The sequence below is a fragment of the Dermochelys coriacea genome, chromosome 9, assembly GCF_009764565.3.
Source record: "Dermochelys coriacea isolate rDerCor1 chromosome 9, rDerCor1.pri.v4, whole genome shotgun sequence".
Taxonomy (NCBI): Eukaryota; Metazoa; Chordata; order Testudines; family Dermochelyidae; genus Dermochelys; species Dermochelys coriacea.
Window position 1 is genome coordinate 104,406,534 of NC_050076.1, and position 27,195 is coordinate 104,433,728.

General features: G+C 54.4%; 3 protein-coding genes across 12 annotated transcripts in view; 2 read left to right on the forward strand and 1 right to left on the reverse strand.

Annotated features, from left to right (window-relative positions):
* Positions 1-10,637, reverse strand: part of IL2RG (interleukin 2 receptor subunit gamma) — a 27,414-nt gene extending 16,777 nt beyond the window's left edge. Inside the window, exon 1 of one of the 2 annotated variants that reach the window (XM_038415821.1) lies at positions 9,763-10,637. In XM_038415821.1, the coding sequence (XP_038271749.1) occupies positions 9,763-9,832 (70 nt within the window). In that variant the 5' untranslated portion in view covers positions 9,833-10,637. The remainder of the gene's footprint in view (positions 1-9,762) is intronic. The other variant, XM_043492961.1, reaches the window with a different exon arrangement.
* LOC119860930 (spidroin-2-like) lies at positions 10,126-12,135 on the forward strand. The gene is made up of 3 exons (XM_038415130.1): positions 10,126-10,138; positions 10,463-11,491; positions 11,615-12,135. Exons 1-3 carry the CDS (start codon positions 10,126-10,128, stop codon positions 12,133-12,135), a joined length of 1,563 nt encoding a protein of 520 aa, XP_038271058.1.
* MED12 (mediator complex subunit 12) overlaps positions 12,032-27,195 on the forward strand; it is a 90,430-nt gene continuing 75,266 nt past the window's right edge. For 6 of the 9 annotated variants that reach the window (XM_038415598.2, XM_043491869.1, XM_043491870.1 and 3 more), the window contains exons 1-18: positions 12,071-12,261; positions 13,139-13,243; positions 14,220-14,411; positions 15,718-15,877; positions 17,446-17,621; positions 17,806-17,916; positions 18,466-18,720; positions 19,922-20,068; positions 20,460-20,559; positions 20,912-21,048; positions 22,124-22,255; positions 22,752-22,878; positions 23,293-23,522; positions 23,964-24,044; positions 25,046-25,219; positions 25,555-25,699; positions 26,640-26,758; positions 26,929-27,072. In XM_038415598.2, coding sequence (XP_038271526.1) covers positions 12,163-12,261; positions 13,139-13,243; positions 14,220-14,411; positions 15,718-15,877; positions 17,446-17,621; positions 17,806-17,916; positions 18,466-18,720; positions 19,922-20,068; positions 20,460-20,559; positions 20,912-21,048; positions 22,124-22,255; positions 22,752-22,878; positions 23,293-23,522; positions 23,964-24,044; positions 25,046-25,219; positions 25,555-25,699; positions 26,640-26,758; positions 26,929-27,072 — 2,634 coding nt within the window. In that variant the 5' untranslated portion in view covers positions 12,071-12,162. Of the gene's footprint in view, positions 12,262-13,138; positions 13,244-14,219; positions 14,423-15,717; positions 15,878-17,445; positions 17,622-17,805; positions 17,917-18,465; positions 18,721-19,921; positions 20,069-20,459; positions 20,560-20,911; positions 21,049-22,123; positions 22,256-22,751; positions 22,879-23,292; positions 23,523-23,963; positions 24,045-25,045; positions 25,220-25,554; positions 25,700-26,639; positions 26,759-26,928; positions 27,073-27,195 lie in introns of those variants that run through there. The other 3 variants (XM_043491873.1, XM_043491874.1, XM_038415600.2) reach the window with 3 other exon arrangements.

Consider the following 27,195-nt stretch of genomic DNA (forward strand, 5'->3'; position numbering starts at 1 on the left):
TGGGCACCAGAGATGATGTTGGTTGGATGGGGAGGGAGATGAGGTCCATGTCAGAGACCCCAGGAGGTGATAGGAGGTGCTCAGGGCATGGCTGAGTGATGGGTCCGGCTCCGAGAAGAGTGCTGGCAGCAAGATGTGGTTGGCCTCCATGCTCTGTTGTGCTCAGCAGCAAGAGGACTTGGGGAGGGAAGATGAGCTTGTGTTTGGTCATGCTGTCCCTGAGCTGACAGCAAATCCTCCAGGATGAGGCACAATCAAGAAAGGCGCAGAATCCACTGGAGCTGCTGGGCTCACTCAAGGAGTTCCAGGGTCTCCAGCAGAGAGGAGAGCTGGGACCTGTTTTGCATTGCTCTGGGAAGTGCAGAGCTCACTTAGGCACTACATGAATAATTACGCCAAACCTAAGGGAACAGAACATTCGGGGGAAGTGCTCAGATGTCAAGAATGTCAGAATGAAGGTTCTCAGTGCACCTGAGTGGCTCCAAGAGTGAAGCATAGCGCAGGAGATGGGCCTCCCAAAACGTACGCAGGTGGTGGCCTGCTTAAAGGACAGCCAGCACAGAGCCTGCTGCAAGAGGGGCTGTTCTGCCCAAGCCTGAGGCTTCCCTAAGGGAAGGAAGAGTGGGTAGCTGAAGAAAACAGAAGCAACGGAGCACATTACTGACTCCGGGTGGGGTCTGTCCATGTCTGTGCAGCAATAAAGAGGCTCCTGGAAGCAGCAGGAACAGAGACTCCCACTGACTTGACAGGGCTTTGGATTGGGCCCTCTGCAGCCAGTGGATTCTGGTTGTTTCCACTCCACCCAGAGATAGATACACAAAGGGTTAACAAGTTGCTGGGGCTCAGGCAGCCCTGCTCCAACTGGAAGGGGTCGTGCTTGGAGAGAAAGCTCAGCAGCTTGAGCTTTGTGAGACTCCTGCCTGCCAGAGCCTCCCTGAGGGAACATAGCCTGCTGGTTGATTTGTCTCAAATGCCTTTGCAGACTGGACCCTCACCAGCAGCTGCAGGTGGTGCCCTGCCTGAAGGGGCAGCAGCTAAATTACAACCTGTTATTTCCTTAAGCCTGATGGGGACCCAGTGTGGCTTGTCCCGAGCCCAGGCGTGAGCCAGCCACACTCCATTGGGCTAAGCTGACAGCAGCTGTATGATAGGCCTGAAAGCATTGCTTCTGCTGTTGCCTGATCAGCATCACAACTGCGCCAGAAATCAGTGCAAGGGAAAGGAGTCAGGCCTGGCGGGAACAGACATTCACATAGATGACAGGCTAGGCTAGGGGACGTTGGAAAGAATGGAAAGGCAGGTAAAATTTTGAAGGCAACTGAGGCTGCAGGAGTAAAATTAAATAGAGAAAAGTGCCGACAACCCCAGCTACCGTTGTCAGGTCTCTTTTTTACCCCCCCCCTTCCCTTCCAGGTGCTCTACAAGGAAGAGCCCACAATGGGAGGCAAACGGCGCATCGCCATCACCACTGCTAGATCTTCCTCTGCCTGCACCAGGCGGGCCCTGCATGTCCTTGCCTTGCATGTCCTTGCCGAGGAAAGCCAGTCTGGGGGAATCGCTCAGTGTAAGGGGTGTCTGCTGGGGGAGTCCCTCGGGAAGTAGGTCAGAGTGCTGCAGGAGGAGGTGGCTTGTCGGTGAGCATTGGGGAGCAGGAGGACTTAACTGACAGGATGTGCATGGATACATCTGGGTGGAGGATTCTGGCTGACTGCAGACCAAGAACCAGCTGCTCTACGAGGAGGAGACTGACTGCTGGTCACCTTGGGCAGTAGCTTGTGCTCTCCCCCATCCCACTCCACCCCACCCCAAGTCCTGTCCATCGAGGTGAAAAACCTGGTAGCAGGAGGTGAGGGGCAGTCCCCAGTGGCTGAGGAGGAGCCAGCTGCCCTCAAAGCTGGGAGGATCACGGCCACAGCACCTGAGAGGAGGATGCACAGAGTGCTAGAGGTCAGGGTCTCCCTTCTGATGGGGATGGAGGCATCCATCAGCCGCCCCGTGAGGTCCTGGGAGGTGCAGGCGCTGCCTGGAGCCTGCATCCAAGATGTTACAGAAAGGCTGAAGAGGCTCATCCATCCCTCTGACCACCACCCCGTGCTGCTCATCCACATGGGCACTAATGACACTGCTGGATCTCACCCTGAGCAGCTCAGCAGGGACTACAGGGCTCCGGGTGTGAGGGTGAAGGAGTCAGGGGCACAATCTGGGTACATCCTTCCAGTAGAGGGGAAGGGCCCAGGCCAGGACATGCATCCTGGAGATGAATGAGGGCAGTGCAGACTGTGTTGAAGGAAGAGCTTCAGTTTCTTCCACCAGAGTTGGAGTGTGGGGTGTGGGAGAGGGTGTGGTATGCAGGAACGGGCTCAGATAGAACGGGCTCAGAGCAAGGGATTGGGGCAGATGAGGGTGCAGGGTGTATTAGGGGGCTCAGGGAAGGGGATTGGGGTGCAGGAGGGGTGTGGAGTGCAGGAGAGGGCTCAGGGCAGGGGTCCAGGAGGGGTGCGACCTGCGGGAGAGAGCTCAGGATGGGGATTGGGGTGTGACAGGGGGCTTAGGTCAGGGAGTTGGGGTGCAGGGTGCGATGGGGCTCAGGGCAGGGAGTTGGGGTACAGAAGGGGTGTGGGGTGCAGCAGGGGCTCAGGGCATGGGGGTTGGGGTGCAGGAGGAGTGTGGGGTGTGATAGGGGGCTCAGGGCAGGGAGTTGGGGTGCAGGAGGGTTGCGGGGTGCACAAGGGGGCTCAGGGCAGGAGGTTGGGGTGCAGGAGGGGTGCGAGGTGCAGGCAGGGGGCTTAGGGCAGGGAGTTGGAGGGTGGGGTGCAGGAGGGGTTCAGGCGTGGCAGCGGCGTGCACCGGGGCCAGGGCAGGCTCCCTGCCTGCCTGTCTGCTCCGGCCCCACGCTGCGCCGCTCCAGGAAGCGGCCAGAACCATGTCCCTGCGTGGCCCCGGGGGAGGGGGGTCCAGGGCTCAGCATACTACCTCCCCGTTCCTGGCCAATGGGAGCTGCGGGGGTGGTGCCAGGAGGCAACGGGAATGCAAGGAGCCCTCTGCTCCCCCCACCCAGGGCCCCAGAGACTTGGTGCCGGCCACTTCGGAGAGCAGCGCGGGGCCTGTGACACCATGGGGGGCAATCCCGCGAGCTGGATCCAAAGCCCTGAGGGGCCGGATCTGGCCCCTGGGCCATAGTTTGCCCACCCCTGCGCTAGGTGTTAGTACTGGTGAAAAGATGGATGTGGGGGGTTATAGTGGCTCACAAACTGCATAAGAGCCAACAATTTGCTGCAGTTGCAAAAAAGGCAGATATCGCTCTGGGGTGTATTAACAGGAGTGTTGTATGGAAGACAGAGGAGATAACTGTCCCGCTCTGCTCAGCACTGGTGCGGCATCGGTTGGAGTACTGTGCCCAAAACAGGGGAGAGAGTACAGAGGAGAGTAACAAAAATGATGATAAAAGGTTTAGCCCTCGTCTACATCTACTTTGATGTAACTTGTATTGCTCAGAGGTGTGAATAATCCACACTCCTGAGCGACGTAAATTACAGCGAGCAAAGTGTCGGCGTAGAGAGCGCTGTTTCGGAGGGAGAGCTTCCCTGCTGACACCACTACTGTTTCTCGTGGAGGCAGGAGTTAAGCCCACAAGAGAGCTCTCTCACGTCAGCGTAGAGCATCTCCACCACAAGCCCTACAGCAGCACTGGTGCCGGCGGTAAGTGCCGTAGTGTAGATGTAGCCTTAGAAAACCTGACTGTGAGGAAATGTTAAAACCGTGCATGTTTAGTCTTGGAAAAAAGGCAGCTGAGGAGGGACTGATCAGTCTTCAACTACGATAAGAGGCTGTTTAAAAGAGGACTGTGATTAACTGTCCTGCCTCCAGTGGACATGGAGAACAAGAAGTAATGGACTTACTCTGCAGCAAGGCAGATCTAGGTTAGATATTGGGGAAAATCTTTCTACCTACAAGGGTAGTTAAGCTCTGAAATAGACTTCCAAGGTCTCCTGTAGAATCCCCATCTGTGGAGATTTTTAAGAACCGGTTGGACAAAGACCTGCCAGGGATGGTCTAGAATCATAGACTATCAGGGTTGGAAGGCACCGCAGGAGGTCATCTAGTCCAACCCCCTGCTCAAAGCAGGACCATCCCCAACTAAATCATCCCAGCCAGGGCTTTGTCAAGCCTGAACTTAAAAACCTCAAAGGAGGGAGAGTCCACCACCTCCCTAGGTAACGCATTCCAGTGCTTCACCACCCTCCTAGTGAAAAAGTTTTTCCTAACATCCAACCTAAACCTCCCCCACGGCAACTTGAGACCATTACTCCTCGTTCTGTCATCTGCTACCACTGAGAACAGTCTAGATCCATCCTCTTCAGGTAGTTGAAAGCAGCTATCAAATCCCCCCTCATTCTTCTCTTCCACAGACTAAACAATCCCAGTTCCCTCAGCCTCTCCTCATAAGTCATGTGTTCCAGTCCCCTAATCATTTTTGTGCCCTCCGCTGGATGTTTTCCAATTTTTCCACATCCTTCTTGTAGTGTGGGGCCCAAAACTGGACACAGTACTCCAGATGAGGCCTCACCAATGTCGAATAGAGGGGAACGATCACGTTCCTCGATCTGCTGGCAATGCCCCTACTTAGACATCCCAAAATACCATTGGCCTTCTTGGCAACAGCGGCACACTGTTGACTCATATCCAGCTTCTCGTCCACTGTAACCCCTAGGTCCTTTTCTGCAGAACTGATGCCGAGCCATTCGGTCCCTAGTCTGTAGCGGTGCATGGGATTCTTCCTTCCTAGGTGCAGGACTCTGCACTTGTCCTTGTTGAACCTCATCAGATTTCTTTTGGCCCAATCCTCTAATTTGTCTAGGGCCCTCTGTATCCTAGATACACTACCCTCCAGTGTATCTACCTCTCCTCCCAGTTTAGTGTCATCTGCAAACTTGCTGAGGGTGCAATCCACGCCATCTTCCAGATCATTAATGAAGATATTGAACAAAACTGGCCCGAAGACCGACCCTTGGGGCACTCCACTTGATACCGGCTGCCAACTAGACATGGAGCCATTGATCACTACGCGTTGAGTCCGACAATCTAGCCAGCTTTCTATCCACCTTATGGTCCATTCATCCAGCCCATACTTCTTTAACTTACTGGCAAGAATACTGTGGGAGACCGTGTCAAAAGCTTTGCTAAAGTCAAGGAATAACACGTTCACTGCTTTCCCCTCATCCACAGAGCCAGTTATCTCGTCATAGAAGGCAATTAGATTAGTCAGGCATGACTTGCCCGTGGTGAATCCATGCTGACTGTTCCTGATCACTTTCCTCTCCTCTAAGTGCTTCAGAATTGATTCCTTGAGGACGTGCTCCAAGATTTTTCTAGGGACTGAGGTGAGGCTGACTGGCCTGTAGTTCCCAGGATCCTCCTCCTCCCCTTTTTTAAAGATGGGCACTACATTAGCCTTTTTCCAGTCGTCCGGGACCTCCCCCGATTGCCATGCGTTTTCAAAGATAATGGCCAATGGCTCTGCAATCACATCCGCCAACTCCTGTAGCACTCTCGGATGCAGCGCGTCCAGCCCCATGGACTTGTGCTCGTCCAGCTTTTCTACATAGTTCCGAACTACTTCTTTCTCCACAGAGGGCTGGTCACCTCCTCCCCATGCTGTGCTGCCCAGTGCAGCTGTCTGGGAGCTGACCTTGTTCATGAAGACAGAGGCAAAAAAAGCATCGAGTACATTAGCTTTTTCCACATCCTCGGTCACTAGGTTGCCTCCCTCATTCAGTAAGGGGCCCACACTTTCCTTGACTTTCTTCTTGTTGCTAACGTACCTGAAGAAACCCTTCTGGTTACTCTTAACATCTCTTGCTAGCTGCACCTCCAGGTGTGATTTGGCCTTCCTGATTTTACTCCTGCATGCCCGAGCAATATTTTTATACTCTTCCCTGGTCATTTGTCCAATCTTCCACTTCTTGTAAGCTTCTATTTGTGTTTAAGATCAGCAAGGATTTCACTGTGAAGCCAAGCTGGTCGCCTGCCATATTTACTATTCTTTCTACACATCGGGATGGTTTGTCCCTGTAACCTCAATAAGGATTCTTTAAAATACAGCCAGCTCTCCTGGACTCCTTTCCCCCTCATGTTGTTCTCCCAGGGGACCCTGCCCATCAGTTCCCTGAGGTTATCAAAGTCTGCTTTTCTGAAGTCCAGTGTCCTCATTCTGCTGCTCTCCTTTCTTCCCTGTGTCAGGATCCCGAACTCGATCATCTCATGGTCACTGCCTCCCAGGTGCCCATCCACTTTTGCTTCCCCTATAATTCTTCACGGTTTGTGAGCAGCAGGTCAAGAGGAGCTCTGCCCCTAGTTGGTTCCTCCAGCACTTGCACCAGGAAATTGTCCCCTACACTTTCCAAAAACTTCCTGGATTGTCTGTGCACCGCTGTATTGCTCTCCCAGCAGATATCAGGGTGATTGAAGTCTCCCATAAGAACCAGGGCCTGCGATCTAGTAACTTCCGCTGGTTGCCGGAAGAAAGCCTCGTCCACCTTATCCCCCTGCTCCGGTGGCCTACAGCAGACTCGCACCACGACATCACCCTTGTTGCTGACACTTCTAAACTTAATCCAGAGACACTCAGGTTTTTCTGCAGTTTCATACCGGAGCTCTGAGCAGTCATACTGCTCCCTTACATACAATGCAACTCCCCCACCTTTTCTGCTCTGTCTGTCCTTCCTGAACAGTTTATATCCATCCATGACAGTACTCCAGTCATGTGAGTTATCCCATCAAGTCTCTGTTATTCCAGTCATATCATAATTCCTTGACTGTGCCAGGACTTCCAGTTCTCCCTACTTGTTTCCCAGGCTTCTTGCATTTGTGTATAGGCACTTGAGATAACTTGCTGTTTGTCCTGCTTTCTTAGTATGAGGCAGGAGCCCTCCCCTTTCGTGTTCTCCTGCTTGTGTTTCCTCCCGGTATCTCATGTCCCCACTTACCTCAGGGCTTTGGTCTCCTTCCCTTGGTTAACCTAGTTTAAAGCGCTCCTCACTAGGTTAGCCAGCCTGCTTGCGAAGATGCTCTTCCCTCTCTTCGTTAGGTGGAGACCGTCTCTGCCTAGCACTCCTCCTTCTTGGAACACCATCCCTTGGTCAAAGAATCCAAAGCCTCCGTCTAGGTTTACTTGGTCCTGTCCCAGCATTGGGGGTTGGACTAGATGACCACTCAAAGTCCCTTCCAGCCCAATATTTCTATGATTAAGAGAAGGGATGAAGACAGAGCCAGAAGTCAAAGTGCCTAAAATGCCACCACCTAAAAATGTATTGGAGCCGCTGCAGTTCCACAGGTCAGGTAATGGCTTGGAGCTCATTTCTACAGCGCGTGCACTCAAAGGTCTCATTTCGTCACAAACCGTCTAACACGGTTAATGTCTGAGGGGGTCGAGGAGAGCCTCTGAGCCTCAAGGGACAGGATCTGAGCCCATGTCGTGGGGGTGGAGGGGCTTCAGGGTGATCTCCCACCTTCATGCAGCCAGTGGCCTGTGCTCCCACTGCCATGCTGAAGCCTCTGCATTCATTTACTGATATTTAAATTCGCAAGTTTTGTTTTTTTGGCCCAGAATGCCCTCAGGAGTAACAGATGCTGGCGGCTATGGTTTTGCTGGGGTGCGCCTCTTGTGCCGAGATGATGGGAAGCTTGCAGCGGGTTTTCCAGACACCGAGGGCAGGTGCACCCACATAGAGAGAGAATGTTTGAACAACAGGGAGCTTGAGAGATTAGTGCTATCTGCAGGGACTCTATCACTCCAAGATGTTCCTGAACAGCAACGCTGGTCGAGATAGCTCTTGTATGTGGGAGGCAAGCCCGGAGCACTGGCTGCCCATTCAGCGAGGATCCCAGTTTATTCCTGAGGTTCTTGGAATGAGAGTAATACACAAGGGCCTACCAGCCTCCCCACTGACATCAGAACAGACTAAAATAGAGACTAGAGCAGATACACATCTGAAAACTATACCCACAGTGCAGATACTTATCAGGGCCTCACATCCTGCTGCTAAACTCCATGCAGTGAGAGAGGGACTCTCCATGGCTGAGAGTTTGAGCAGCTCTGGTAATTGCATTGAAGGCCCATGGACCTGGCAGGACTTATGGTGAAAATGCTGTGCTCTTTATTCTAATACAGCTTCTTACTCAGCATTACAAGAAACTGATTCATTCTCTGAATCTTTGCCTGTGGTCTACAGCTGACCCTTCCACTTCCTTCTCAAGAGAGAATGGATTTGAGCAGCACCCGCCTCCTGCCCCACTCCTGGAACCTGAGGCCTGTACTCTGAGGGTTCAAGCTGAAGGCTGATGAGATTAGAGCCTCTTTCCCCACAGAGATGAGGGCAGGAGCTTGGCAGCTTTGCAACGTAGTACTTCCAGTGCAGGATCTGGCCTTGAGTCTCCCCATGGCCTCTTGCTTGCTGCCTCAGTGGGGGAAGCAGAGAGCTCAGGAGCTCCTCCTGGACTTCCCCAATTCCTGCAGTCATGCAGGAGTGGTGCTGATAGGCTGGGGATGCCACGTACTGCCCTGCGGCCAGCCATCACCCCTCTGAGCCGTGACCCTGACGGACGCCACGTACTGCCCTGCGGCCAGCCATCACCTCCCTGAGTCATCACCCTGACAGGTGCCACATACTGCCCTGCAGCCAGCCATCACCCCTCTGAGCTGTGACCCTGACGGACGCCACATACTGCTCTGCAGCCAGCCATCACCCCCCTGAGCTGTGACCCTGACGGACGCCGTGTACTGCCCTACAGCCAGCCATCATCCCCGAGCTGTGACCCTGATGGATGCCACGTACTGCCCTGCAGCCAGCCATCACCTCCCTGAGTCATCACCTTGACAGGTGCCACATACTGCCCTGCAGCCAGCCATCACCCCCCTGAGCTGTGACCCTGATGGATGCCATGTACTGCCCTGCAGCCAGCCATCACCCCCCCGAGCTGTGACCCTGACAGATGGCACGTACTGCCCTGAGGCCTGATGTCCTCCCCCAGCCGTCACCATGTACTGCCCTGTGGCTCGACATCGCCCCCCCAGCCATCACCCTGATGGACACCAGACATCACCCTGACGGATGCCATGTACTGCCCCTGCAGCCAGACATCACTCCCACAGAGCCATCCCCTGATGGACACCCTGATGGACGCCATGTACTGCCATGTGGACAGATGTCATCCCTTGAGCAATGTCTTCACTTGTGCCAATATATTTTTGAGAACATGTAGCACAACGAGGTGCCCAAGTGATGGCCTCTAGCCACAGAGGATGCAGCAATGCAAGCCTCTTCCCCCCACCCCTGGATCTAAGGGGGAGAAGTGAATTCAGCCTCCATGGACCCTTCAGGTAGAGCAAAGGGGCCAGTTTGTGGTGGTGACTTGTGATGCAGACAAGGCACCATGAGTAAGTGACCTGAGTTTTACCAAATGCTTCACAAAGGCCCCCAAACGGCCATCGGGTGGAGATGAGTTTACGGCTGCCGAAGCTGGGACGGCTCTGAAGCCACAGACAGCGCACAATCTCCAGAGCCAGCATGGCCTCCCCCTTGCTAGATATTCACGTCGCCCCCCGGTAAGCCTCATGCCGCTGCCCTCCTGCCTTGCCCGGGGTGGCCTGTCAGCGAGGCACGTTCCTCGAGCTCCAAACGTGGCCTGTAGAACAAGGGCCGGGAGCGGATCCCGGAGCGTGCGGGCAGCTGGGCCCCAGCGAAGGCTGAGCGGGAGCGTTACCTTGCGGGCTCTGGGCGGCCATGGCTCGCTGGCTGCGGCCAGAGAGCAGGAGGATCAGAGTCAGGAACATCCCAGCTTCCTTCCTGGCAGAGGAGGGAGAGGGAATCCGCGGCCCGGCGGCAGAGCCGGCTGTGCCACTGCTCCGCACGGGCTGAGCGCTCGCTGCTGAGGCACCCCGCAGCCGATTCTCAGCTTCCGCGCTTTGCTACTTCCCGTCCCAGGCCGCGTCCCCGCCTGCTAGGGCTCGGCGGCCCTCGGAGCTAGGCACAGTGCGTGCTTCGCTCCGCAGCCCAGGGGAACTCCCTGCGAGCGGCTGCCCAGCCTGGGCAGAGCTTGTCAGGCCCCACCACGGCCGGGGAGTTCATGTCGGGGCAGCGTAGGCCGCCAGGCACGGCCTGACCTGGCAGCTGCACTGGCAAGGCCCCAGCTGCAGCGTGGCCTCACGGCTCTGGGCTGGTGATGGGGGGGCTCGGGTGCAGGAGGGGCTCTGGGCTGGGCAGGGGGTTGGGGTGTGGGGTGGGGGATGGGGGCTCGGGTGCAGGAGGGGCGCTGGGCTGGGCAGGGGGTTGGGGTGTGGGGTGGGGGATGGGGGCTCGGGGTGCAGGAGGGGCGCTGGGCTGGGGGGGAGGGGCTCGGGTGCAGCAGACGGTCCCGACCGGCGCCCCCCGGCACTGGGATGGGGGCGCTGCTCGAGTCGCAGCGGGGCGGCCCGGAGGGGGAAGGCGGCTCCACGGCACCCCAGTGAAAACGGAAACACGCTGCCGGCCGTCGGAGTCGATTTCACTCCTGCTTCAGAGCCGCCTTCCCCGCGCCCCAGCCCGCGGCCCCCGGGGCTGCCGCCGAAGCTCCGACCCCGCTCGGCAGGTGCCGGGGCCGGCTCGGGAGGCTCCGACTCCGCTCGGCAGTTTCCGGGGCCGGCTCGGGAAGTTCCGACCCCGCTCGGCAGTTTCCGGGGGCACCGGGGCCGGCTCGGGAGGCTCCGACTCCGCTCGGCAGTTTCCGGGGCCGGCTCGGGAAGTTCCGACCCCACTCGGCAGTTTCCGGGGCCGGCTCGGGAAGTTCCGACCCCGCTCGGCAGTTTCCGGGGGCACCGGGGCCGGCTCGGGAGGCTCCGACCCCGCTCGGCAGTTTCCGGGGCCGGCTCGGGAGGCTCCGACTCCGCTCGGCAGGTTCCGGGGCCGGCTCGGGAAGTTCCGACCCCACTCGGCAGTTTCCGGGGCCGGCTCGGGAGGCTCCGACTCCGCTCGGCAGGTTCCGGGGCCGGCTCGGGAGGCTCCGACTCCGCTCGGCAGGTTCCGGGGCCGGCTCGGGAAGTTCCGACTCCGCTCGGCAGGTTCCGGGGCCGGCTCGGGAAGTTCTGACCTCGCTCGGCAGTTTCCGGGGCCGGCTCGGGAGGCTCCGACTCCGCTCGGCAGGTTCCGGGGGCACCGGGGCCGGCTCGGGAGGCTCCGACTCCGCTCGGCAGGTTCCGGGGGCACCGGGGCCGGCTCGGGAGGCTCCGACTCCGCTCGGCGGTTTCCGGGGCCGGCTCGGGAAGTTCCGACTCCGCTCGGCAGTTTCCGGGGCCGGCTCGGGAAGTTCCGACCCCGCTCGGCAGTTTCCGGGGGCACCGGGGCCGGCTCGGGAGGCTCCGACTCCGCTCGGCGGTTTCCGGGGCCGGCTCGGGAAGTTCCGACTCCACTCGGCAGTTTCCGGGGCCGGCTCGGGAAGTTCCGACTCCGCTCGGCAGGTTCCGGGGCCGGCTCGGGAAGTTCCGACCCCGCTCGGCAGTTTCCGGGGCCGGCTCGGGAAGTTCCGACCCCACTCGGCAGGTTCCGGGGCCGGCTCGGGAAGTTCTGACCTCGCTCGGCAGTTTCCGGGGCCGGCTCGGGAGGCTCCGACTCCGCTCGGCAGGTTCCGGGGGCACCGGGGCCGGCTCGGGAGGCTCCGACTCCGCTCGGCAGGTTCCGGGGGCACCGGGGCCGGCTCGGGAGGCTCCGACTCCGCTCGGCGGTTTCCGGGGCCGGCTCGGGAAGTTCCGACCCCGCTCGGCAGTTTCCGGAGGCACCGGGGCCGGCTCAGGAGGCTCCGACTCCGCTCGGCAGTTTCCGGGGCCGGCTCGGGAAGTTCCGACTCCGCTCGGCAGGTTCCGGGGCCGGCTCGGGAAGTTCCGACCCCACTCGGCAGTTTCCGGGGCCGGCTCGGGAAGTTCCGACTCCGCTCGGCAGGTTCCGGGGCCGGCTCGGGAAGTTCCGACTCCGCTCGGCAGGTTCCGGGGCCGGCTCGGGAAGTTCCGACCCCGCTCGGCAGTTTCCGGGGGCACCGGGGCCGGCTCGGGCCCGCTCGGCTGCTTCCGCCGTTCCTTGTTGTGGCCCGGCCGCGTCTCTCCGCTAGGCTCGCCGGCCCCGCCACCCCCCGGCGATGGCGGCCTTCGGGATCCTGAGCTACGAGCACCGGCCGCTGAAGCGGCCGCGCCTGGGGCCGCCCGACGTCTACCCGCAGGACCCCAAGCAGAAGGAGGTGCGAGCCGGGGCGTGACCGGGCCTGAGGGACCCGGGGGTGTCGGGGGACGAGCCCCCCGTCGCCGAGGGGTCCTTTGCGGGGGGGGGCGCAGGACGAGCCCCCCCGTTGCTGGGGTCCTGTGCTCGGGGTAGGGGATGTTGGGGGAGGAGTCCTGTTGTTGAGGGGTCCTGTCTCCGGGGGGGGTGATGAGCCCCGTCGCCGAGGGGTCCTGTCCGCGGGGGGGTGCAGGACGAGCCCCCCCCCCGTTGCTGGGGTCCTATGCTCGGGGTAGGGGATGAGTCCTGTTGTTGAGGGGTCCTGTCTCCGGGGGGGCGCGGGGGACGAGCTCCCCCGTCGCCGAGGGGTCCTGTCCGCGGGGGGGGGGTGATGAGCCCCGTCGCCGAGGGGTCCTGTCCGCGGGGGGGTGCAGGACGAGCCCCCCCCCGTTGCTGGGGTCCTATGCTCGGGGTAGGGGATGAGTCCTGTTGTTGAGGGGTCCTGTCTCCGGGGGGGCGCGGGGGACGAGCTCCCCCGTCGCCGAGGGGTCCTGTCCGCGGGGGGGGTGATGAGCCCCGTCGCCGAGGGGTCCTGTCCCCAGGGGTGGCGCAGCGGACGAGCCCCCCTGTTGCCGAGGGGTCCTGTGCCCGGGGTTGGGGGCGTTGGGGGATGAGCCCCCGTCGCTGAGGGGTCCTGTCGCTGTGGAGATCGGTGGATGGGGCTGGGAAGCTGCCCTCTCTCAGTAAGGGCTGTGGCAGGGTCCCGCGGGGGGGGGAGGATAACCTGCTTTCTTTCACTGTCTGGTCCCTTGCCCCCAGGCTGGGTTTCCAGGGGAGCTGCATGGCTTGTGTAGAGCTGCACTGCCATGCTGCGTTCCCTTACTCCTTTTCTTGCACAGGATGAGCTCACCGCTTTAAATGTGAAGCAGGGCTTCAATAATCAGCCGGCAGTCTCTGGAGATGAACATGGCACTGCCAAAAATGTCAACTTTAATCCAGCTAAGGTAAGATCCCTGCAGGGCTTTGGATGCTAAGCTCCACTGCATTGAGTCCCTCTTACTACGGTTCCTAGGGGTAGGCCTTGCTCTTAATGATTTCTGCCCCCAGACTGGTGATGATTAGTGTGGTGGTTCTAGATCTTGGTCTTTTTACAATGCACAGCCAGGGTCTTTGAGATAGGAGTTCTAGGGTGGTCAGGTTTACACTCTTGTGATGATCTGGCCTATCACCTTCCCAAGGCTAAGCTCTAGGAGTGTCAATCCTTCTATGTTCCCAACCTTGGTGGGAGAGTAGTCTGCTCAGCTCCTGACCTACAGTGTCAGTGACGAGGTGTCCTGTGGTCACAGATCTTTATCCATCGCTGTTGATAACTAGTACCTAGATGCCCCATCCTCACAGATCACTGGCTCACACATGAGCTGCAAATTAAGTAGGAGGTTAGAACATCAGTATTGGCTTGATGTAGTGCCATTGCTGTGGTGGATAAGAAGGTGTATGTTTGGAAGACAGACTTCTTTGTTGGTGCAAACACAAAGCTGGGAGTCATGAGCTAGCTTGTGCGTCAGTTTGGCCTCCTATACAATGCGGGAGTGCTCACCAGGTGCCCCTTCCATTGATATCCTTAGATGGAAGGCCGTCAGTAAGTGCCAGGTGTTGGGTTCTTCTGCCAAAGAATTAGAGACGTTCATTCCAGCAGTGCTAAAGCCAGGCTATTTGAGTGCTGCAATTCAGGAGTTCCCTTATTGAGGTATTCTCAGTCCTGCTGCAGATGGTCTTCTTGTTGATTGAAGCAAAGGGAGCCATTGGCTGTTTTTGGTGATTGGGTTTTGGAAGTTCGTGCTAATGGGACTTTGGGGATAATAGCAAATGTATGTAACTAATTAATAAAGCCAAGCCTCTCCCAGAGACTGACAAGGGGTTATTGTGTAGCTCACTGGACCCAGTTCTGTGAGAGGCTTCTTACCCTCATCTCTTTTTCAGATCAGTTCAAATTTTAGCAGCATTATTGCAGAGAAGCTGCGCTGCAACACGCTGCCTGACACGGGAAGACGGAAACCTCAGGTGAACCAGAAGGATAATTTCTGGCTGGTGACGGCACGCTCTCAGAGTGCCATAAACAACTGGTTCACAGATCTGTCTGGGACTAAGCCCCTCACTCACCTGGCTAAAAAGGTATGTTGCAGGTGAGGCTGCCAAAAAAGGTAGAACATGTCCTGTCTGAGCTCTTCTCTCACCTGGTTGTGTGGGTATTGTCTATTTTTGAAGATTGCAGTAGAGATTTTGCGGTTTGAAGAGATTTGTTCTCTCTCCACATCAGATTGGTTATAGTTCTCAGTGTGTGTGTCCAGGACTCATCTTGGGCTCCCTGTGTCCTCCCTAGCTATAGAGCTAAGGTTCCCAGTTATTCAGAGACAAGGCTAAACTTGTCTCATGGCATGTAGAGCTTGAATGTTTCGTTTGAATTTTGATTGCTTTTAAGGGAACTGCTGCTGCCTGCCTTTATTGGCCTCATACTTAGATGAGGATAGTTCATGCTGCTATGGTGTTTTCAAGTTCTCAAAAATTGTAGTGAGATTGTCTAGTGATAACTAGCTGAATGACTTCCCGCACTCCTGTGTCTGTGGCAGCCTTTTTACAGAGAAGGGCTCTGTGTATTGAGAGCTGGTTAAGAAGAGCATTTACATTTCTGTGCTTCAGGAGCTAGGCCTTTATGCTACCATAGGGGAGCTGGAATTATGAATTCTCCCAGGACTGGATGAGGAAAGAAAGCTCTGTCTTCTGTAGAGGAGGGACTATAAATAGGGGGCTTGTGAGCCTGGCAGTGGTGGTGGGGAAGTTTAGTCCCTATTGTTGTACCAGCAGAGTGTATAATGTCGAGGCTAGAGCAGAGGTAGTCAATTATGTTTTGTCAAGGTCCAAATTTCTTAGTCCAGGTATAATCAAGGTCCAGACTCCAGAGAAAATAATAAAAATAACAACAGCAATGATAATAATAAGTAAATAAAAAGATTTTGGGGTCCATTCAAAAGCATCTGGTGGTCTGGATTTGGTCTGTGTATTGACGACCACTGGGCTAGAGTTTGCCAGGTCGTGGAGTTCAGGGCTCCTGCTGGTAAAATTCAGTTTTCACAGGCTGTTAGTATGTCTTTTGTAACTTTGGCACTTACACGCTTCTTGGCTCATTATCCACCCTTCCCTTAAGAACTATATTTATGACATATATTGTTGCCTCTCTGCAGTGCCTTTGCCCGATGTCCTGCTTCATTTCTCATGTGTTGCACTGAGCTCTGGTACAGTTGCCTGCTGACCCAGGAAAACGTTCCTTATGTTGTAACTGTCCTGATGGAATGGTGCAAGCTGTGTGATACTTAGTTCGTGCATGGTTGTCCAGGCACGAGGGTGGCAGAGGATGTTATTGTGGGGTGATTCCTTTCTGGGCCCTCGGAAGCTAGCTTTCCCCTTTTCTGTTCGGTTCTAGGTACCCATCTTTAGTAAGAAGGAGGAGGTCTTTGGTTACTTGGCAAAACACACTGTTCCAGTCATGAGAGCAGCCTGGCTGATCAAAATGACCTGCGCTTACTATGCTGCCATAACAGAAACTAAGGTGAAAAAACGGCACGTCATTGATCCCTTCATTGGTAAGTGCCCTGAGTGCGGCCCTGGCCTTTCCCAGACCAGGTTTTCTCTTCCTTGCCTGGTTTCGTGTCTGCACCTCCTCGATAGAATAGTGGTAGTTAAGGATGAAAAAGATCTGTTTGGCCACATTTGCCCTAGTCAGCAGGGTATATGCAGTGTGGTTGTAGCCGGGTGGGACCCAGGGTGTTAGAGAGACAAGGTGGGTGAGGTGGCCTGAAGACGAGCTCTCAGCTTGTCTCACCAACAAAAGTTGGCTCAGTAAAAGATTTTACCTCACCCACCTTGTCTTTCCAGCCAGGAGGGGGCAGCACAGGCTTCCTTCTACTGGATCATGACTGCTCTTTTCATCCTTCTAGTTACATCCCAGGCAATGGGGCTTCAGCCTGTTCCCTTGGACAACAAACAAATACATCTTACTGTGAACAAATATTTTGTGATAGCCTTTCACGGTTCACTCTCATGACTCCTCCTTACACCCGGTGTGTTCCTCCCCTGAAGAACCCCATTCCCTCCTTGGTGTTTACACCTTTAACATATTTGTGGACTCTTATGTCTGCCCTTAGGTGTGTCTTAGCCAAGCTAGACAGATTGGTTTAAGGTTATTTCTCCCAAAATGTATTATTTCCCACAGCAGAATCCCATTCTGTTATTTCCTGCATGTTTCCAGCCTCGCTGGGTCTCTTTGGATCATGGCTCTGGCCTCTGTGGAGTTCCAGGATCCTTCCAATTAGCAGCATATGGTAAAGCCTGTCTGTTATGGTTTATACTGCTGTCCATCACAATAGTATCTGAGCACTTTCACGTAAAAGAACTAGCAAGAGGGACTTCATGAAGTCTCTGCTCCTCTCTCTTTCTGGGACAAAGACAACACTCTAGCTTTTTTATTTTATTGGGTTGATTGATTAATATGTTTGTTTACAGAATATTGTTTTTTTTTAATCTCCTGATCTCTTCTGGAAGCTTTTTCCACAGCTCAACCTCTTCAAGTATGCTTTATTCCCTGCTCTCACATGTCTTGTCCTGGGCTTTGTGATCTGAATCATCCCAGGGGAGCCAAAATATCTTGACAGTTCATAGAATGAAATTTGGGCTTTAATGTAACTGGGACATACTTTATTAATTGCTTTGAAGATTAAGACCAAGGCCTTGAACAGGCATCTGAAATGGTTGGGAGCCAGTTGAGAGACTTGAGAAATGTCACTCTCATGTTGCTGACCCCATCTCTCAGATCACTAATGGGGATGCTACATCAGGCTGTCCTGACCCTGTCCCCTTCTGTTTCCCTCCATTTGTTTGCTCTTGCCAGATCTTCAACAAAGGCATTTAAGGAATCTTCCTTCCTGGCAAACTGCCTTCCTGTATTTTGTGTGTTAAAGACCTGCTTTAAAATGCAGTTCAGAATTTGTCCCTTGCTCTCCACCTTCCCCTGGAACCCACAGGCCTATCTCTTTCTTTGTGGTTTTCCTTCCATCACAGGAACTCTTTGGCTCCCACTCCCTCTGCCTAGATCAGCCCTCTCCCATGCCTCTTCCTGCTTACCTACTCACGGATGACTCTCTCTTCCTTCCAGAGTGGACACAGATCATCACCAAGTACCTGTCAGAGCAGCTGCAGAAGATTTCTGAGTTCTATAGGCAGCTCTCTGGGCAGGGTTGTGGTTCACCATCTGGGCCCATGCCGCAGGAGGTGGAGCACGCTTTGAAACAATGGGACTACAATGAGAAACTGGCTATGTTCATGTTCCAGGTGAGGTGTTGAGGGGAGCTGCTGGGATGGGGTTTGCAAGGGATACTCAAGGCTCAGAAGTAATTTGTTTTTGCAGAATGTATTCCACCCCTGAGTCCCTGGGTGGCTCAGCAGGAGGAATAGGGGTAGAATAACTCCAGGATGCTCTTCCTTTGGTCCTCTCACTCTGTCTGTCTGTCTCCAGGATGGGATGCTGGACAGACATGAATTCCTTACCTGGGTGCTTGAATGCTTTGAGAAGATACGGCCAGGAGAAGATGAATTGTTGAAACTGCTCTTACCTCTGCTGCTGCGGGTGAGCTTCTGGAGAGAACTACCTCCTCCAACATGGCTCTGGGGAACGCAAGCCACCTTTCACTGGCCTGGGGTGTTCTCCCAGCTGAGTGCCATCCCCCCACATTAGCCACCAGCTACCAGAAGGGAATGCTGCTTATCCCATTACTTCCTGCTACTGCAAGGGGTTTTGTTCCAGCTCCTTGTCCCTGCCTTACCTGTAACAGTTGGACTCTTGATGGTAGTAGTGTGTTCATTGGATGGAACTGGATAGAAGTGGCTTTTCTCTTCTGCTCCCATGGCTGGTTCCAGCTAGACCCCCAAGGTCCTGAGAAGGCTGGGTCTGGGTACATTGAGATCAATGGAAATGTTGTCCGTGGTGCTCTGTGAATCTCACTGGTGCTTAAATGGCTTTGCAATGACACTTTTCTCAAGGGTTCCCCGGCAGTTTAGGCCTTTGATCTGGGTGAGGCTGTGGCCCTATCCATGAGGCACCACTGCACAGCACTGGGCTCTGGGGACTTCTCTAGTGTTGCTTGGAACTGGGATGGTTTTTCCTTCTTCCCCACAGTACTCTGGAGAGTTCGTGCAGTCTGCATACCTGTCCAGGCGTTTGGCCTACTTCTGTACCCGCAGGCTTGCCATGCAGCTGGACGGCACAGGTGGGCACCTGCCCCACATCCTATCCGCACAAACAGGAGCTGCTCTCCCTTCAACGCCTGCCCCTCAACCAGCTGCAGGAAATCCTCCCCCCAGTCCCTTCAGTGACTTGCTGCTTTGTCCCCAACACCGCCCGGTGGTATTTGGGCTCAGCTGCATTCTACAGGTAGGGTTTTGCTGGGTTAATATCAATGGTGAAGGAGGCTGGAGCTCTGATGGGTCAACAGAAGACATTCTGGTTAAAATATTAGTATGATGCAGAATCAGCACAGTACATACTAGAAACTGGCTGGCTGATAGAACGGGGAATCATCACTAAAAGAGAGTGTTTCTGGTTGGATCCCACAGGCATCCGTTGTTGGCCCAACACTATCTAATATTTTTATCAGTGATCATTCCTGGTACAGTTTGCAGATGACACAGACTAGTTGAGATAGTAAATAATGATGATGGGTGGGTCCCTGGGCACAATATGCAGTTTAATATGGCAAAATACAGAGTCTGGGAATGAAGAATGTAGGTCACAGTTGAAGGATGAGGGACTTTATTCTGGAAAGCAGGACTTGGAAAAGGACTTAAAGGTAGGACTTAATATAGGCCTAGGGAGATGGTGTTACCTTGCTATATAGCAGTGGTGAGTGCATTACTGGGATGGCGTGTCCTGTTCTGGTGCCCACACTTTAAAAAGGTTGTTTAAAAACTGGAAGCAGTTCAGAGACAAGCCATAGTGATTAGAAGAGTGGAAAGCCTGCCTTGCAGTGAGTGACTGAAGGAGGTCAGACTTTCTAGCCTACTAAAAACCTCCTGAATCAGAAGTCCTGGGCTTGGTGCGGGAATCCCTTGGTGAAATGCTCTGTCTTGTATTATGCGGGGTGTCTGACTATGGAATCTGTAGCAACGAATAACAAACGCTGGGGCTCCTGGATTTGGCCTACATATATTCCCCCATCACACTTCTGATTTATTTGCTAGTGAGTCCTCTCTGTGTCATTAATGTAACTGCCATGGCAGGACCAGCAGGGAAAATTCATGTGGTGTTATTGTGGGTCTTTATGAGTTGCATGCACCAGCTTCTCACTGGCCTAAGGCAACTTGGAGTTTTGCCCTTGGTTACTTAAATGTGTCTAGTCTAAGTAAGCTAATGCAGCAAATGCTGGGTAGCTTCCTGCAGGGGGAGAGGGCACCTCTGTACCCCAGCACACTCTCCTTCTTCAAAGCTCTTTCAGGTGGGAGCCTATTCATAGGGTGTGGTGAGGCTGAGGCTGGGGAGTATCTGTACAATCTCGGAATAGCCCTGCAGGGTGCTCTCGGACCCAGGAGTCAGGCTTGGATATGCTTAGTGCTTCTTCTTTGGCTGTCGTCTGCAGAGTATCATCCTGTGCTGCCCAAGTGCTCTGGTCTGGCATTACTCCCTGACTGACAGCAGAATAAAGACTGGCTCTCCACTGGACCATCTGCCTATTGCCCCCTCCAACCTGCCCATGCCCGGGGGGAACTCAGCCTTCACCCAGCAGGTGAGCAGCTTTCAAAGGAGGGAGTGTTGGGGGTCCAGGACGTTAACCCTACCCCAGTCCATTCAGGCTTATCTCTCCATATTAAGCAACAGTACCTCTGGCTGTGTTCCTGCCACTTCTGAGCCTGAGCAGCTGAGGCACTAAGAGATGCAGGAGGCCTCTCCTCCCTTTGTGCTGCAAGCAGGGCACCCATGGACCTGGGGGGTGGGCAGAATCTCTTCCCCCTTGTGCCTGAGGCAGCCAGCGCCCCACTTGGGGATGGGCGGCATCTCTCTTGCCCTGTGCCTCAGGCAGGGCAGTTGACATTCCCTGGGTTCTGCTGGCAGCTCTCTGTGCTGCAAGTTTTTTCTGGCCACCCTCGCATGTGTTTATGGAATTCCTTTGCCTTTAGGTTCGGGCAAAGCTCCGGGAGATTGAGCAGCAGATAAAGGAGCGTGGCCAGGCTGTTGAGGTCCGCTGGTCATTTGACAAGTGCCAGGAAACCACTGCAGGTAATTTACTGCAGGATCTGCAATCTCTTCTCCCTAGCATTAGACGTGTTACTCTGAGCCAGTGCCCTAAGGAGCTCCGTGTCCAGTCATCCTCTCTTTGGCTTGTCTCTTGGCCACATTTCTGCTCGTTTGACCACAGTGAGGAGAACGCAGATGGATCTCACTCTTTCCCAGGCTCGGAGCCCTGTGGGGATCAGCTCCCCCCTGCCAACCACAGGATTTGTCTCCTGTTTCCCAAGCTCTGAGCTCGCAGGGATTTGGGGCTTTGCTTCCTGTGCTCCGAGGTCTGTGATACCAGTTGCCCAAATGCTTGCTCATGCACACTCCCCTTTCCTTCCCTGTCCTGCTCCAGGATTCACTATTGGCCGGGTTCTGCACACTCTGGAAGTTCTGGACAGTCACAGCTTTGAGAGATCTGACTTCAGCAACTCTTTGGATTCCCTGTACAACAGGATATTTGGGCTGGGACCAAGCAAAGACAGTCATGAGGTGGGTAATGGGCCACACTGGTGATGCCCTGTGGTGGTGGATGCAGGCTGGTCTAGGGGGTTGTTCTCTTTCAGATTTATGTCTAGCTGGCACCATGAGGGAACTAGCTACTTGGGTGCCTCAGGAAAAGTGGCCCATTGCAGACAAGACATTGGAACTCCATTGGAGGGGGTGCCTACGCAGCCCTGGGTTAGGGAGAGAGCCCATGTAGAGAGAGTGAGGTGTGCATTGTGAGAGCCTAGGGTAAGGACTACCTGTATTTCTTGGGGAGGGGAGCCTGTGCAGACATGGGGGAGGTGGTGTCTGGTGCTGCAGAGTAGCTTTCCGTACAGCCAACAATGACTGTCCTGAGCAGAGGCCCAGCCCCAGCCCCCTGTGAAATGGGAATTACCGTTGATGGGGGGTGGTTTCTTTGATCTATAAAAACATGCTGTATAAATACACGAAAACCAAATGTTAAACAACCCATCCAGGAAATGACAACCCATGCTAATACCAGGTGGGAGGCTGTGCAGGGAGCTTCCAAAGGCAGTTGACTTTGGTCCTGCTGGATTCAGGGCCACAGGCTGCTCTTTGGAATTCAGGAGCTGCTAGGTCATGCTCTTTCACCACAGCTGAGCATGGAAAGTAGCATGTCTTGGATAGCTGGGATCCAAATGACTAGAGATTTGGAGGTCAGTCAGTATCAGCGCCCACAAGCAAACTGGGAGCCAGGGCAGTCTCTGACGGGCTAGGGTAATGTGCTTGATGAGCTTGGCCCCAACCTGACCCCAAAAAGGAGGAATTCTGTGAAGAAAGCCCTGCTTTGGGATTTCCCAGGGGTGTGTGATGGAGACAAGCAGCTGCTGCTGGAGTTCCCCCACTGTGTGGTCTGCATGGAACGTGGAATCCCTGCTTCAGGCTCTGGCTTGGTGTGTGTTCTGTGTGTACTGGGAAGAGAGGAGTAGAGCAGATTTCAGGCTGGTTGTCTTTCTGCTGATCACCTTCCTTGGTGTCTTGACTGCCTGTGCCTACAGGAGCGATTGAACTCTTACCTGTTGTTCAGTGTTTTACCATCATGTCTGTGTCCCGACAGATCTCTCCAGATGATGACGCAGTGGTGGCCTTGCTGTGTGAATGGGCTGTGAGCTGTAAGCGCTCTGGACGTCACAGGGCTATGGTTGTGGCTAAACTGCTGGAAAAGCGGCAAGCGGAGATAGAGGCCGAGGTGAGTCCTTGCCCCTGCTGGACCCTAGGAAGTCTTTGAACAGCAGCTAATAGTTGGAAAGAGAGCAGTAGTTACTGGGTTGGTCGCTGGGGTTAAAGCAAGGGCGATCTTCTCCAAAGGAGAGCTCCCCAAAACTGTGTAGTGAGGTTGTGTCTCCAGAATTGATAGGCAGAAGCCTGCTAGCTGAGTACTGGAGGCCAAAGACCCCTTGGTGCTAGTGCCTTTAGCATGAGCATTTACTTTGACCCATAGTAGGCCAGAGACCACCCCACTGCATGGAACTGCTCTGTGTGTGTCTCGGGTTCTCTGTGGCACAGATACAGAAGCACTAGGTCTCCTTAGAGGCTGTGCATAGTGGGTTATGAGACGGTTCCCTAGGAGTGGCTTTCTCCTATGGTGGGAGATTATCTCTAAAAAGACAAGGTCTGTCTTCGGGAGTGGGGGACACTGAATTTCTCCTCCTGGCAGCAGCCTGGACTCATGTCTCTCTCTGCAGAGATGTGGGGATTCTGAAGTTGTGGATGAGAAAGGCTCCATCTCCTCAGGTTCCCTCTCAGCAGCCAGCACGCCTGTCTTCCAGGACGTCCTCATGCAGTTCCTCGACACTCAGGCTCCTGTGCTAAGTACGTAATGAGAACTCGCTAATGTCCAGCCTTCCCTCTCCCTTGAGCCCTGGACACACAGAAGAGTCCCACTTGGACTCTGGAGAGGAGGGGATGCAGCCCAGACGGCAAGACATTGGGAAGGGATGAGGAAATGTGACTGCTGCTGAGACTAACTGGAGAGGAGCCCAGCCATTTAGCTGTTGCCTCTGCCAGCTGTGTACTCTGACCTTGATTCCCACTGTGGTTTCCTTGTCCTGCCTTGAATCCTGCAGGGTGATTGAGGGCCCTCTAGAAAGCTCTTCCTTTAGCCCTGCAAAAGAACATCCCTGGGTTGGATATCGGGCTGGGTGGCCTGTTTTGCTCAGAGCAGTGCTGGAGGGAGGACTCTGCTAGGGCTACCTGCTCCTACATGTGCTGTTGCTTTGCCTCCAGCTGATCCAGGGAATGGAAGCGAGAGGGTGGAGTTCTTCAACCTGGTGCTGCTGTTCTGTGAGCTGATCCGACACGATGTCTTCTCTCACAACATCTACATGTGCACGCTCATCTCTCGGGGTGACTTGGCCATGGACTCACATGGGCCCCGCCCTCCTTCACCCTTTGATGACCCCGCCGAGGAGCATGACAGAAAGGAGGGGATGGGCAACAGTGGCATCAAGCTGGAGGTGAGGAGCACCGGCTCTCTTGGCCCCTTCCCAAGTCCTCCTTCCTGAGTGTCTTGACATCCTGGACTCTTCCCCTGCAAAGTACCTGCAGTGGCTACCTGCCGCCTCCCTCCCACAAGGCTAATCCTATAAAACTTCAACCCAAAGGTGAAGGATTAAATTCTAAGCAGCTGAAAAGGGCCAGTGGCATGGAAAAGGCCCTGGAGCCATGATTCTATTGCTCATGCTGTGCAGCCCGGCTCTAATATGGTAGCATGGAATAAGCTACTCAGGATTTGAAAACAAAGGGGTATTAACAGTGTGGCTGATACAAGCATTGCTGCGGGGGGGCTCGTTCTGCCTGGGGATGTAGGCTGGACAATGCTGTGGGGAAACTCTGAGGTGTACACGTTTCCTAGCGCAGCACTGAGAATTAATGGCTGCCCTTGTTTATGGCCCCAGGACACAGGCCTCTCGGAGTCCATGGATATTGATCATAGCTCCAGTGTGCTCTTTGATGACATGGAGAAGACTGATTTCTCGGTACGTTCCTGTTTGCCTCTCCTACCTGATGTTCGGTGAGTAGCTCAGGTATGCTTTGTTGGGCACCTTGCCAATGTGGAGGTGCATCAACTTGCTGCTGGGTGCACTCTGTCCTCTGTGGAATTGAAGGGCCTCGCCAAAAGGGCTTGTGTGTCGTGGCCGATTGGGTCTGTGTGGTAGACACAACTTGCCTGTGAATGCTCTTGAGTAGAGTGGTAGAGAGCATGTAGGCAGGCTAGGATCCAGCTGTGTAACCGGGTGTGCCATTCCCTGAATTTCCTCTTTCACAGGGTTGACACCACCCCAGGATCTAGAGGGTGTGGCCAGTTGCTTGTCACTTGGAATGGTGAGGGAGCAGGAGGTGAGAGTGATGTTGCTGAGAGGCAGTGCAGGGTATCAAGGGTGAAAGTGGCGAAAGGATGGTGACATTGAGACTCTTTCTTACCTGGGGGAAGAGATGTCATCCAATGGCTCTGCAGCCTTGGGCAAGTCACTTGACCTTTCTGCCTTAGTTTGTGTGTTTCTTAGCTTGTTGTGGGGAGTCATTCTTTCATGTTTGGAGAGCACTTTGAGTGAAGATGCACAATAAGTGCTAAGAACGATTGCTGTTGAAACCTCTGGGAAATTTCTTTTTTCAGCCATTTCTATCTTTCAGGGTGTGTGTTGGATAACTGTGGTGTCTGGGGCTGAATTGTCCCCCAGGGGGCCTTTTGCCTTAATCTTGGCTCTTGTGGAGTGTTGTCATCAGAATCATAGCCTGGAATTCCTAATTTTCTGTTGCTTGTTCTCAGTACGAAGTGTACTAGGAAGCTGTACTCATGTGCAGATTGGGGAGGAGGATCTGTTACCTGGGCTGGGAGCAGTGTCCTGGGGGGTGGGGGGGATGCTGTCCCCATGCTTTGCCCTCCTCATCAGCTGTGGGCTGGAATAGCCTTTTGGGCTGCTTTCAGTACCATTGATGTGTGGCCACGGACCACAGCAATCTTGTCTTCTCTCCATAGATGTTCTCTCCTCCAATGCACTGTGAGTCTAAGGCCAGCCCTTCCCCTGAAAAACCAGACCCTGAGAAGGAAGCAAAGCCTCTGCTAAAGGAAAAGACTGCAGAAGGAACACTAGCATCTCTATACGACCAGCCCCGGCACATCCAGTATGCCACGCACTTTCCTATCCCTCAGGTATGAGAACTGTGCATACCTCCCCCCGACCCTCTCACCCAGGTATCGGACCTGGGCTCATGCCACCTTCCCATCATGAGACCTGCACATTTCCTTGCTGCAGCTCCACCCAAACATGGGACGCCTGATGCCTTGCAGCTTGAGCACTGAAAGGGAAAGGAGCACGACCGTGCATGCCTTGAATGAGTGGGCGCCTGGGTGGTTCTTTGCTTCCCCATTCCCCAGGGTCATCTCCCAGCAACACCTTCCCTCTCCTCTTAGAGACCCATGTGTGACGAGACGATTGGCATCTTGCCTGAAAGCAGCTAATGCTGTTGTCTCCCTTTGGTTCCCAGGAGGAGTCATGCAGTCACGAATGTAACCAGCGGCTGGTGGTTCTGTTTGGGGTTGGGAAACAGCGAGATGATGCCCGACATGCCATCAAGAAGATAACCAAAGACATTCTGAAGGTGTTAAACAGGAAGAGCACAGCGGAGACAGGTTAGTGCAGCCTGGGTCTCCCCTGCCCTGCCCTGCCCCAGGAAGGTGTTCCTTTCCAGCTGGTTGGGTCCCTTGGGAGACCTGTACACAGGGGAGACTGAGTGTGCAAGGGAAGCAGTGACACTGACTAGACACAATGTGCTGTAACACAAGAAACCCGCTGAAAAATGTTAACTAACACAACTGCACTGAAGTCAATGGAACTACATTGATTTACACCAGGTGGGGATTTAGTCCATTCTACTTTTCTATAATTTCTGTCAGTCCAGGGCAACAGACACCAATGTTTTTTAAGTTGAGGATGCTCCTTTAAAGGAGAGATGAGATGCTCTTGAATCTGAGCCGAGGGATTCTGAGGCTGAGTCCCAGTGAGAGTGGCTAGTCTCCCAAGGGAAGCACTTACATTGGGGCAGTTAAACTGTGACTGGTCAGAGCCCCTGAGAGAATAGCTAACTCATTTGGGATGGATTAGATGCTTCACCATCCCTGACCATCATTCTGAACTAGGGATTCCCATCTCTGGGAGTTGAATTTGCTGCCTTCTAGCCGGGCCTGACCGCTTATGAGTTGGCCCAAGCCCTTTGTCCTAATGGGGGGAATGTGAGGCTCCCTGGTTCATAGTCACAGATTCCAAGGGCATAATGAACCACTGTGATCATGTAGTCTGACCTCCTGTGTAGCACAGGCCACGGAACTGCCCCAAAAGAATTCCTAGAGCAGAGCTTTTAGAAAAAAGTCCAATTTTGATTTAAAAATGACCAGTGATGGAGAATCCACGTGACTCTTGGTAAATTGTTCCAGTGGTTACTTTGCCTGCAGTTGGGTGGACCTGTGCTCCCTGCTGAGGAATTGGAAGATGCATGTGGCTGTCTGTAGGGTGGCTCTGTGTCCTAAAGAAGGTAGTCTGATAATGGCTCCCTGTATTTCTTGCCTTTGGCAGGTGGAGAGGAAGGCCAGAAGAGGAAGAGGAGCAAGCCAGAGGCATTCCCAACAGCTGAGGATATCTTTGCTAAATTCCAACACCTTTCTCACTTTGATCAGCACCAGGTCACCTCTCAGGTATGGGGTTCTGGAGAGAGTTGTCTCCAACCTAGGCCCTGGCTGTATCTGTCCCACTGCAGCATGGAAAGCAGCCTCCAAAGAAGACAGTGGGAGAGTAATTTGGATCTGACAAATGGAGCTTTGCAAGGGGCTGATACTCCCTTGTGCCTCTCTCTTTCTGCCTGCAGGTATCTCGCAATGTTTTGGAACAGATCACCAGCTTTGCCTTAGGGATGTCATACCATCTGCCTCTGGTGCAGCATGTGCAGTTCATCTTTGACCTGATGGAGTATTCACTCAACATCAGTGGTCTCATTGACTTTGCCATCCAGGTGAGCCCTGGGGTCTGAGGTGCTTCCCCAGAGTGCGGTTCATCTATGTTAAATCTAGACTGAGTGTGTTTCTGAAGGATCTGCTCTTGCTCAATGACAGGTTATTGGGTTGGATGTAGGAAT

Excerpts from the sequence above, each read along its gene's own strand:
- LOC119860930 (XM_038415130.1), top strand. Across the intron at positions 11,492-11,614 it reads GTTCCGACTCCGCTCGGCAG|TTTCCGGGGCCGGCTCGGGA; the intron begins GTTCCGGGGCCG and ends CTCGCTCGGCAG.